The sequence below is a fragment of the Protopterus annectens genome, chromosome 6.part1 (assembly GCF_019279795.1).
Source record: "Protopterus annectens isolate FY-2018-M chromosome 6.part1, PAN1.0, whole genome shotgun sequence".
In the NCBI taxonomy this organism is placed as follows: Eukaryota; Metazoa; Chordata; order Ceratodontiformes; family Protopteridae; genus Protopterus; species Protopterus annectens.
The window spans coordinates 123,558,321-123,570,919 of NC_056738.1; the positions used below are offsets into that span (position 1 = coordinate 123,558,321).

The following is a 12,599-nucleotide window of genomic DNA, read 5'->3' on the forward strand; positions in this document are numbered from 1 at the left end:
ACTCTCTTCTTCACCCCTCTTCCACACTCACCATTACTCTGAACTGTTGATCCCAATTATTTAAACTCATCCACCTTTGCCACCTCTTCTCCCTGCATCCTCACCATTCCTCTATCCTCCCACTCATTCACACACATATATTCTGTCTTAGTCCTGCTGACCTTCATTCCTCTTCTCTCTAGAGCATATCTCAACCTTTCCTGGGTCTCCTCCAACCGTTCCCTACTCTTACTATAGATCACAATGTCATCTGCAAACATCATAGTCCACGGGGACTGCTGTCTGATCTCATTTGTCAACCTGTCCATCACTATTGCAAATAAGAAAGAGCTCAGAGCTGATCCTTGATGTAATCCCACCTCCACCTTAAACGCACCCATCACTCCCACCGCAGACCTCACCGCTGTCAGACTACCCTCATACATATCCTGTACCACTCTTACATACTTCTCTGACACTCCCAACTTCCTCATACAATTCCACAACTCCTCTCTAGGCACCCTGTCATATGCTTTCTGTAAGTCCACAAAGACACAATGCAACTCCTTCTGACCTTCTCTGTACTTCTCCATCAACAGTCTCAGAGCAAACATCGAATCTGTAGTGCTTTTTTGTGGCATGAAACCATACTGCTGATCACTAATCATCACCTCCCTTCTTAACCTAGCTTCCACAACTCTTTCCCATAACTTCTTGCTGTGACTGATCAATTTCATCCCTCTGTAGTTACTACAGTTCTGCACATAACCCTTATTCTTAAAAATCGGTACCAAAACACTTTTTCTCCATTCCTCAGGCATCCTCTCACGTTCCAAGATTTCATTAAACAATCTAGTTGAAAACTCTACTGCCATTTCACCTAAACACCTCCATGCTTTCACAGGTATGTCATCTGGACCAACAGCCTTTCCATTCTTCATCCTCTTCGTAGCTATCCTTACTTCCTCCTTGCTAATCCACTGCACTTCATGATTCACTATCCACACATCATCCAACCTTCTCTCCCTCTCTTTATCTTCATTCATTAGCCCCTCAAAGTACTCTTTCCATCTGCTCAACACACTCTCATTGCTTGTGAATACATTTCCCTCATTATCCTTTATCACCCTTGCCTGCTGCACATCTTTCCTAGCTCGGTCCCTCTTTCTAGCCAATCAGTACAGGTCCTTTTCTCCCTCCTTAGTGTCCAAACTTTCATACATCTCTCCATACACCTTATCCTTAGCCTTTACCACCTCTCTCTTTGCCATGCACCTCATTTCCTTATGCTCCTGTCTAATTTCTTCATCTCTCTGACAATCCCAATTATTCTTCGCCAACCTCTTTCTCTGTATACTCTCCTGTACTTCCTCATTCCACCACCAGGTCTCCTTGTCCTCCTTCCTCTGTCCAGATGTCACACCAAGCACCTTTCTAGCCATCTCCTTTACTAGCTCTGCTGTAGTTACTCAGCTATTCTGTAACTCTTCACTGCCACCCAGTGCCTGTCTTAACTCTTCCCTGAACTCCTCCTCAAAATTACCCTTTTTCCAATTTCCACCATTTGATCCTTGGTGCTTCCCTCACACTCCTCCTCCTCTTCTTGATCACCAGTGTCATCCTACAAACCACCATCCTGTGCTGCCTAACTACATTTTCCCCTGCCACCACTTTAGAGTCTCCAATCTCCTTCAGACTGGCCCTTCTACATAACATATAATCCACCTGTGTGCATCTTCCTCCAGTCTTGTATGTCACCCTATGCTCCTCCCTCTTGTTAAAATACATATTCACCACAGCCATGTCCATCCTTTTCACAAAATCCACTACCATCTGACCTTCTGCATTCCTTTGCTTAACATCATACCTACCTATCACTTCCTCATCCCCTCTGTTCCCTTCACCAACATGCCCATTGAAATCTTCTCCAATCACCACTCTTTCCCACTTGGGTACAGTCATCACCACTTCTTCCAACTCACTCCAAAATTTTTCTTTCTCATCCATCACACACCCAACTTGTGGAGCATATGCACTAACAACATTCATCATTACACCATCAATTTCCAGCTTCATAAACATCACTCTATCCAACACTCTTTTCACCTCCAAAACAGTCTTAGCATCCTGTTCCTTCAGGATAACCCCTACGCCATTTCTCCTGCCATCCACACCATGATAAAACAATTTGAATCCACCTCCGATACACCTAGCCTTGCTCCCCTTCCATCTGGTCTCTTGCACACACAATATACCAACCTTCCTTCTGTCCATCATATCAGCTAGCTCTCTCTGTATACTAATCATACTGCCAACATTCAAAGTTCTGACCCTCACTACCACAGTCCTAGCCTTTACCTGCCTTCAGGCATGCCTTCCCCCTCTTCTCCTCCTTCGGCCAACAGTAGCCCAATTTTTGCCAGCACCCTGTTGGCCTACAGTACTGGTGGCAGTCGTTGTTAACCTGGCCCTCCAACAATCGTATGTATATTTGTACTGTTGTCCGCATGTATGATTTGGCAAAATTTTACACCAGATGCCCTTCCTAACGCAACCCTCCCCATTTATCCGGGCTTAGGTCCGGCACAAAGAAATGCACTAGCTTGTGCATCCCATATATATATTATATTGGGTCTATTTCAGATCCACGAAAACCCATATATCCAAATTCCAAATCGGTGAGACAACTTGCACGAAACTCCATTAAAATGAAACTTTAAATAAACTTATACCAGATGACCGGACATCATTTACTTACATGTTGTACGTACACTGTAACAATATAAAAAAATAATGACGATTCTGTACGTGCGTACTCTACCAGGCAGTTCTTGTATGGGTGTGGATGTGCTTTGGGTGTTTGCCCTTTTTTTCAATGTAGTGCGATCTCAGAATTGGTATATTTAATTTGCAGGGGTTGGGGGGGGTGCAGAGGGGCATATATATAAATATATACATAGAGTGGCATATATATAAATATATACATATATATATATATATATATATATATATATATATATATATATATATATATATATATGCATATATTTAACTTGCCATGTACAAATATTGACAATCACTTCATTGACTTCTGCATGTTGACACTTAACTTTATCGAATACTAAACAATATTGACACTCAGCCAATTAAAAAGAACAGCAAATGCTCTTCGTTTCCCGTCGGTAAATTGAAAATAATAATAGTAATAGTAACACCAGACAAACACTGTATGAATAGTAACAAGTATTGGAGGTGAGAGAAGGAGGAGTTAAAACGCAGGAAAATGTGAGAAGGTAATGGGGTAATGAGAGAGAAGAACACAACAGTTAAAGCCAAGACAGTGAATAACATTTGGTGTTGGAAAACTTGTACGTGCAAAGCGAATATATGCATATTTGTATGCAGCTACATTTTTTGTTTACTTCAGTAGGGATGGGTGAATTATTGTTGTAAATAAAATTATGAATTAAAAATGAATATTGGAACAAAATAAAATTCTTTCTACTTGCCATAGTCCCTTTGTCATCTGATTCCTCTTGATGTCTCTAAAAACAGGTCAGAATAAATCTTATTTATATATCATTTTGTATAACTGAGACCTCTTCCTCAAAGCTTGTAATCTGCAGCTTTTCCCAGAATAATGTCTTTCATCTCATATTGTTGATTCTGAATAGGAGGTGTGGGCTGTAAATTACTGATAGCAGGAATTAGCTTGACATTATTTTTTATCTTTAACTGGCTATTCATCTGAAGAGGCAATTGTCCCTAAAGGCACAAAAATCTGCCCCATTAGGGGCAAATTGCTGTATGATAAATTGACAATAAGTAGAGATTTTATTTACTTACTTACTTATATACGTTCTCAGAGCTTTAAATGGCTTTTGGTTATTATTTCATATTTTGGAGAATGAATTTAAGTGACAGTTGACCCCAAGTCAATTATTAATACTTTCTGATGGAAAGGTGACTAAGCTAACTTCTAGTTCCTGAAACTACCTTTCTTACTGCTCCTCTAATCATCAGTATCCTTCCTCCATACTCCTCCTGTTATACTTAATCTTAACTGCTTTCTTCACATCTTCAGTTCCCTATACATCACACTACCTCTCTCATTTTTCTTCTTTCTCCTTCACTTACCTATCTACCATTCATTTTCCCCACCATCCACCAATACCTAGAACTATTGGAGATATTTTATAAATATGCGGTGTGATTGTTACTACTGCACTGAAGGTCCCTTACTGTTAAGTTTAAATATACTGCATTCATTAATAAAATCATTCTATACATATGTTTTCTGTGATGGCATGTACTTACTGTCTTCTTCTACATCTGCCACATCTGTATCACTAGGCCAAATCTGAAGATGGTCCACATGGATCACTTTTCTACACTGGTTAACAAACAAAAATAAATAAATAAATGTTACCAAAAATTGGCTCACTCTTATGGTTCACTTCTGATCTTATGAAAATATCTTCTTATTTCTTTAAGCCTTAAAGTACATCATATTTTATAAAGCTTTCTTTGGTTTACATGCAGTGTCATGCAATTGTATCCAGTATTAATGGCATTAACTATAAAATATTAATGTTGCAGTGATTATTCTAGATTTGGGTTATAATAATTTGAAAATGCTTATTTATGATCCACAGAAACTCCCAAGCAAATTCAAGAAAATTTACGCAGAATTTGAAAACTTAATGGTAAGTGATGTGCTGATTTTATAAACATCTATGACTTTGAGCTGACTTATATTAAATCTTAATCAGGAATAGACCACTACAATGACAAATTTTACCTGTATTGCTTAAGGAATCGTGGAATATATGAAACTGGAAGTGGTATGAGACATAATATGCTACTCTAAGCATAATTTGCTTGTGTACCTGGCACATATGCATGATGCATTAGAATCCTGCTAAGTGAAATAATCATCAGAAGGCATTTGTTTTTAATCAGTAGATGTCGGACTGTAATGTTTCTATGTCATAAAAAGGATAATTGTTGAGATAAAATAATATCTTGCTGTTTTAAAAATAGTAACTCTTGCTGTTTTAAAAATAGTGACTCTCCACTAAAACTTAACTTTTAGACAGGTAAAACTTAAGTTACCTACTTTCACATCTAACTTCTCTAGTGCAAACTGCAGTGTTTAGGATAAACACTTTTTTTCATCTTACCTGTAAGCATCTACTGCAAGATGACCAGTTATTGGAGAGCCCACATTCTGCCTGTCGGTAGTCATTTTGGGGTTAGTGCTTCTGTTTTCTCCTGGTGAGAGAAGGAGTGCAGTTACATTATTTCCTGGAGACTGCTGATCACCAGAAAGCTTAATAACTGCTTTATAGGTGACATCTTGGAATCTGTGCTTATATTCTTATCCTGGTGAAAGTAGGAGCAAAGTGCATTGATTCCTGATTCTTTCTGGTTGGAGAGTGAGTGTCTGTGCTTAATGTACCTGATTGGTCTGGTTGCTGTTCGAGGCTTCTACCAGAAAAAACCTGCAAGCCTGCAGACCTTTGCAACATCTGGAACAAGACTGTGGATCACCAAACAGGCCGTGGCCTGCTTCTCTTCTTGGGATTGGTGCTAACATTTTGCTTCTGGTGAGTGAAGAAGCAAAGGAGTATTGTATCCCAACAGAGTAAAGCTGTGCTAAAACCTGCATCAGTAGTAGTCAGGCAGTAGCCATTCATGCGACTCCCCTCTTTTCATCATTCTTGACAAGCTAATTCTTTATTTTCAGTAAGTACTGCTTGATTTCTTCCTAACTTTAGAATATCTACCTAAATACTTCATCCTTAAATTTTCAGGGTCTACATATTAGTTTCAAGTGTTTGCAGTGCTCTGTCATACTGGTAAAAGGCTTCACTACTTAATATATTGAGCTCATATCCAGGCATTTCTAAAGGTCAGTTCCCTGTGCTTTCTCCTGTCAACCTGGTGAACTTGGGCATCCTGAGGCAATATAGCAACTGCCTCATGTACACAGACAACCCTCTCCTCTTACCTCCCAACACAATGACTTGTGAGAGATGCACATATATAGCCAAATTGGAAGCCAAGCACTCTCCAGCCAAGACTGGATTAGCCAGTCAAGAGGAGAAGGTTAACACCTGCACCACACCACATTCAACACATAGCCCTCCAGAACTTACACCACCATAACCCTAACATAGTAACACAAAATGCACAACTACTTTTGCAGAGGCTCTCAATAAAAATCTGCCCAAACAACAGAGACCTCTGAGGCAGAAACGCAAACAACCACCACATCCCAGCACAAGCCATGAGACACATAGCTCACATAAACAGTGTGCCGCTCAACTAAACCCCATAAGGCAAAACAGCTTACCCAATACACTAGTCATAGGTGACTCAATAGTAAGGCACACTGATGTCCCACTCACTAGGTTGAATAAGGAGAAAGTTACAGTCAGCTGCCTGTCGTGTGCCTGGATCCAACACATAACGCACGCATTTAGGTCACTCCACAACAGGTACAAATATGACTCTGTCATTGTCCATGTTAGTGTGAATGACCTGACACGTACCTCCCTGGACTACATGAAAAGAGACATAAAGGACCTCTTGGATCTCATAGCCCAGGCAGGTATGACCCTAGCTCTGAGTAGCATTCTACCATTACCCAGAATGATACCACAGTACAAGCAGAAAATGATTGAATTCAACAATTGGCTAAGTTTCTGGTGTCATTCTAAGGGGATCCAGTATCTGTCTGCCAAGGATGACATGATCAACAGACCTCGATGCTTTTCCAGAAATAGCCTGCACCTGTCACCCCAGGGATTCCTGATATTGGCCAAGGCTCTTGCCACCCCATAGTGCCTTTTTTAGTCAATATCCTGAAAACAAAATTACCACCATAACAGCTACAAGCAAATGAAATATGAGGGTTATGCTACTCAACGCTAGAAGTCTAAATCTCAAAATGCACTTGCTCAAAGCACTCCTTAAAATGGTGAACATCGACATCTGTGCAGTGACCGAGACCTGGTTCAAGGCTCCAAAGAGCACCCCAGCACTACCAGGCTATAATTCATACCACACCTTTTGGCCCCTAAACCTGGACCGAAGCACTAAAGGTGGTGGTGTCTCCCATATTCATAAAGGATATGCACACCTCCAGACTAGTAGCCCAACATAACACATCAGAGATACTTCAGGTACAACTAACACTGGGTAAAACTGCAATCCAGGTTGTAGCCTGCTATAGATCCCCCATCATGTCCCAAGACTCCCACTCCACATTCCTAAACACACTGGAAAATATTAGGGTACAACCCAATACCCTTATACTGGGAGACTTTAACTACCCCTCCATTAACTGGGAAAATTACTCATGTACCAACACACTTACTCAACATTTTCTGGAATTCATTAATAACCAATGCCCTGGACCAACTCATTCTTACCCCCACCAGGGATAGAAACATCCTTGACCTGGTCATTACTAACATGGGTGACCGTTGCTCTACACCACTAATCAACTCCTCCATGGACAGATCTGACCACAAGCTAATCACTATGGATATCCACATCCCACCCTCACCCCCTAAAGGAAACCAGCATAAACAACTTCTCAAAAGCCAATTTTGGGCTTCTAAAAACTGAGGTGGCTAACTTCACAACACCCATGCAAATGGAAAATAGGTGCATGACTGCAAATCATACACCAATGCACTGTATGGGCACATACACAAGTGCAGGGAATGGGCCATACTAAAGAAAACCAAGATGCTCTCCTCCAAAAAAGGAAGCCATTTTTGTGGTCCCCCACCATAAACAAACTCTGCAACAGAAGGAAAAAAACTGTTGCAGAAAAGGGTGAATTCCCAAGACTGGAAAAACTCCCTTGTTAGCCTCAGCAAAAAACGGAGATCCATCATCAAAAACTCTAAAGCTAGCTATGAAAACAAAACTGCTGCAGATTCTAAAGACAACCACAAGGCATTCTAGTTATGTCAAGAATCTGCACGGCAATACTCAGATCTGCTCTGAATTACAGCACAATGGCAATACATATACAGAACCAACTGATATTGCCAACATATTGGCTGACAGGTTCAATGTGAACTTTACCCCCCTTTCACCCCCTAGAGGGCCTATCACAATACCTGAGGAATGCCAAGTCCCTATTATCAAAGCTACACAGGTAAAAAACACACTGTCCAAAGCCAAGAATACAGCGTCCATGGAACCTGATAATATCCCTGGCTGTGTTTTGCATGAATTACAAAGTGAGCTGGCACCACACCTGAGTACCCTGTTCAATCACAGCTTCATTTCAGGCTTTGTTCCTACTGAATGGCACACTGCTACAGTCATCTCACTCCACAAAGGGGGAGTGACTACAGACCCTGTGAACTACCTTCCCATTAGTCTGATGAGTCTGATATGTAAGGCTATAGAGTGCATAATCATGGACCTAATAAATAAGGACATAGAGGATCTCCAAACTCTGGACCCCACACAGTTTGGGTTTGTGAAAGGTAGATCATGTCTGCTCAACCTGATAGACTTCTTTGAGTTTGTCACCAGAGCTGTGGATGAGGGCAAGGTAGTTCACACAGCCTACCTAGATCTTGCCAAGCCCTTTGACACCATCCCTCACTCAGGAATCATAGATAGACTCAATAAACTAGGCATAAACCCCTAAGTCATAAGATGAGTTACCAACTGGCTCACTGATAGAACATACACTGTGAAAGTAGCAGACTCCAAATCTGACTACTGACCAGTTACAAGTGGTGTCCCACAGGGATCAGTCCTAGGTCCTCTCCTGTTTGGCATCTACTTCTCTGAAGTTCAAGCCAACACAACGGGACTCTAGCTGACCAAGTTCACAGATGATTGCAAACTGGGAGCCATTACTGATTCACCAACTGATGTAGACATTCTACAAAAAGGCCTCACTGACACCAATGACTGGTGCCAAAACCATGGCCTTAAGCTCAATGCCAAAAAGTGCATTGTCATTCCCTTTGGGAAAAATTCGGTACCCATGAACTACCACATAGACGGTAATCCACTAAACACCAAAGGTGTGATAAGAGACCTGGAGACACAGGTTGACAGCAACCTCTCCTTTGATAACCACTTGCCACTGTAGTCAGAAAGTCCTTCTATGTACCACATCTCATTACAAAATGTTTCTCATCCAGGAAGAAAGAGGTCATAATCCCTCGCTACTCATCCCTCATTAGATCTATTATAGAATACAGCACCCAATTTGGTATGTACCTTACTAGACACCTACAACAACTGGAAAGGCCACAAAAATACCTCATTAAGAGGATCTTGGGCCTTAGACACATGCCCTATATGGACAGACTCAGAAAACTCCAGCTATACTCTGTCTCTTATCGCCTACTTAGATGTGATCTCTGCTTGAACTACAAAGCCATGTCTAACCCAGAGCTGCTAGATATGTTACATCTAAAGAAATCCCAAGCCCTCCATGCCACACACTCCAGGAACCTAAACCTCATTACCACAATAAACAGAACATGCTGGAGGGACAGATTCCTAACCCAGAGACTTCCCATACTCTGGAACAAACTTCCCATTCATGTCAAGCAGAGCACTTCATTGGCCCTCTTTAAGAGAAATCTTGACGAGTGGATGGGCAATAAGGAAGTTCACCCTGGGGATCACTTCAGTGGCCTTGCTTGACAGGGGCACTGGGAACTAACTTTGGGTGGCATGATGCCAGGGAATCTTCTTGGGCTAGGCTTATATAGGCTCCAGGGACATTAGCCTAGTACACACCTATGAGCCTATGAATGAGTATTGATAAGGTAAAGCCTATTTACTTCAATTGACAATGAAGAGTGAAGGAACATGTTAGGGGCATATTAAATATGTTAGACTCTGGTGGAGACTAGCACTGTAGATAGGCATTGATCAGGTTGAGTAGGGAAGTCCATTAGAGGGCCACATCACTACAAAGGAGGGCAGCATCTTCATAGTGCCCATTGCACACCTACACATGATGACGTTTCCTAGTACATGGGACTGAAAAGGTTTGCCAGTCACAGTATGACAGCTCTATGCACCCATTTCATTCCCCAGTCATAGGGTAGTGCCATGGCTAGACAGCCTAGAAGCTTTCTACACTGGAAGGAGAGGACCCAGATGAATTACTTTTAGGATGTACCCACTTTTTAATGACTCTAGTAGAGAGGGAAGATAGTGGGAATGCAGAACTCTGGAGTTAGTCGTGATGGGACCAAAAATAAAATAAAAAAATGTATATATATTATTGTCTACTTCAGTTCTTAATTTGAAATCCAGTGAAACATTAAAAAAGAAATGTAGTATTGCAGAAATTTGCCAGTGTGTATTGCTAATATACTTGTATAAACACACTTACTGTTTTAGGATCCTTCACGAAATCACCGGGCTTATCGGTTTACAGTTGCAAAACTGGATCCTCCAATTATTCCTTTCATGCCCTTACTCATAAAAGGTAAGCAAAATTACACTACATGTAAATAAACCATTTGAAGTGCTGTTGATATACTTTCTCCAGTTTACATGTTTCTTGGTCTTATTGATATATAGTTGCATTTTGGCACATCTGTATGTGCCTTTGTGTATGTGTGTGTGTGTGTGTGTGTGTGTGTGTGTGTGTGTGTGTGTGTGTGTGTGTGTGTGTGTGTGTGTATATATATATATATATGTATATATATATATATATATATATATATATATATATATATATATACAGTATATTTATATCTATATCTATATATTATATTATATAAACACATACACGCATACACATACATATATATATATCTTATATATATATATATATATATATATATATATATATATATATACATACACACACACACACACACACACACACACACACACACATATATATATATATATATATATATGTATGCATATAGTTCCCTTTAAGGTTATGTACATAACTAAAAATACCTTATAGTTATCCTTATACTTTGAGGCTATTTTTGCCTCAAAATTGGCTTTGGTGGGCTTGATTAGTCCCGAGTTGCTTGTTGAGATTGATGAGGGATTTTTTTTTTCTTTTGGGCATAGCTGTTCAAATTTTTGGAAAGGATTTTTTTTCTCTTGTTGTATAACCTAGTTATACTGGGGGTCCACCAAGGGGGCTTGTTTTTGGAGTTTGTCCTAAGTTTATTTTGGTTTTGTACTACTGTTTCTATGCAGTTATTTGCATACTTGTACAAGGTTTCTGTAAGCGCTTCTGCATAGGCCACCTGTCTTCTCTGAGTTTGGGGGGCATGGTATTTAGCTATGCCATCACCTAACAGGAGGTAGTTAGCCTTGTAAAAGTTCTTAAAGGTTCGGGGGTTTGCTGGGAGTTCAACCTTTATATTTATTTCAAGGATGAGCATTTTGTGATCTGATCTGACCAGTGAAGACATTACAGAGGGGGGGGGGTGCAACATTCCCTCATATTTGTGAGTACCAGATCCAAGATATTTGAACTCCTAGAAGGTGTGAAAATTAGTTGTTCTAGGGTGTTTATATTGACAAAATCCAGGAATCTTTAAGCTTGCATGTTAGTGGTTATGTATGTATCACAGTTTATGAGATGAGTTGAAATCATCCATGAATGTGGTGTTGGGCTAAATTGTGAGTTACTCCAGTACATTTTAGTATGTGCTATGGTTATCCCAGGTCATAGATGGGGACCTGTAGCTAGCAAGGATATGGTATGAAACTTTACCTAAGGTTAGTTGGACATGAAATATCTCAAGCATGACATATTGTTTGACCAGTCTTGAGGTGTGTTTGCTTTTTATGTAGATTGATACACCTCCACTTCTTGTCCCTTCTTGTATGGTAGCAAGTCTAAATGTGTAGAAAACATTATAGTCTTGTACTGCCGGGGGTGCCTTCAGTGGCCTTAAACCATGTCTCAGTATCAACACTCTCCAGGGTGAGGAGCTCTTCCAGGGAGTGGAGCTTCTTGTTGAGATGCTTAACACTGAACAGTAACACCTTTAGGTTATCTTACATAGAATTTACTAAGTTGGAAGGTTTATCAGATTGGCATTTCCTAAAAAAGGCACTGTAAGGTTGGTGATTGTTTTGGTGAATATCCAAAAACCTAGTAGAGACAGATGTAGAACATCCCTTGCAAAGTAGGGTGGTCTGTCAATCATGTCCTTCCAAGCTGGCAAATATTGGACCCTCTTATAATGACACCAGTAATTAAGTCAAATAGTAAAGTCAATTATCTTCTGTTTATATTGGAAATCATCTTTGGAGAAGGTAAAATGCTGCTTAATGCTAGACGTATAACCGCCTGGAACACATAATCTGAAATCCCTATTCTGTCTCTTTTCACATAGTCCAGGATGGTACATCTCAGGTTTTTAACATCCACATGGACTATGAAACAGTCATACTAGTACTTGTGGCTCAGTGCCCTGAGTGCATGTGTGATCTGGTGGATCCTTGCCCTGATAGAAAACTGACAGGTCTTGCTCAGCTTGGTGAGGAGGACATCAGTATGTCTCACAACAGAGTCTCCACCGACCAATACATTGGGTTGGGTAGCAGTTTGCCTTAAGGAAGATTGAGACATT

The 12,599-nt window shown here is 40.4% G+C and overlaps 1 protein-coding gene across 1 annotated transcript in view; it reads left to right on the forward strand.

The window, feature by feature from the left end:
* The window catches only part of LOC122805263 (rap guanine nucleotide exchange factor 4-like), a 1,439,269-nt gene that overhangs the window by 1,309,568 nt on the left and 117,102 nt on the right, over positions 1 to 12,599 (forward strand). Inside the window, exons 22-23 of the mRNA XM_044075352.1 lie at positions 4,635 to 4,685; positions 10,387 to 10,474. Of these exons, the coding sequence (XP_043931287.1) occupies positions 4,635 to 4,685; positions 10,387 to 10,474 (139 nt within the window). The remainder of the gene's footprint in view (positions 1 to 4,634; positions 4,686 to 10,386; positions 10,475 to 12,599) is intronic.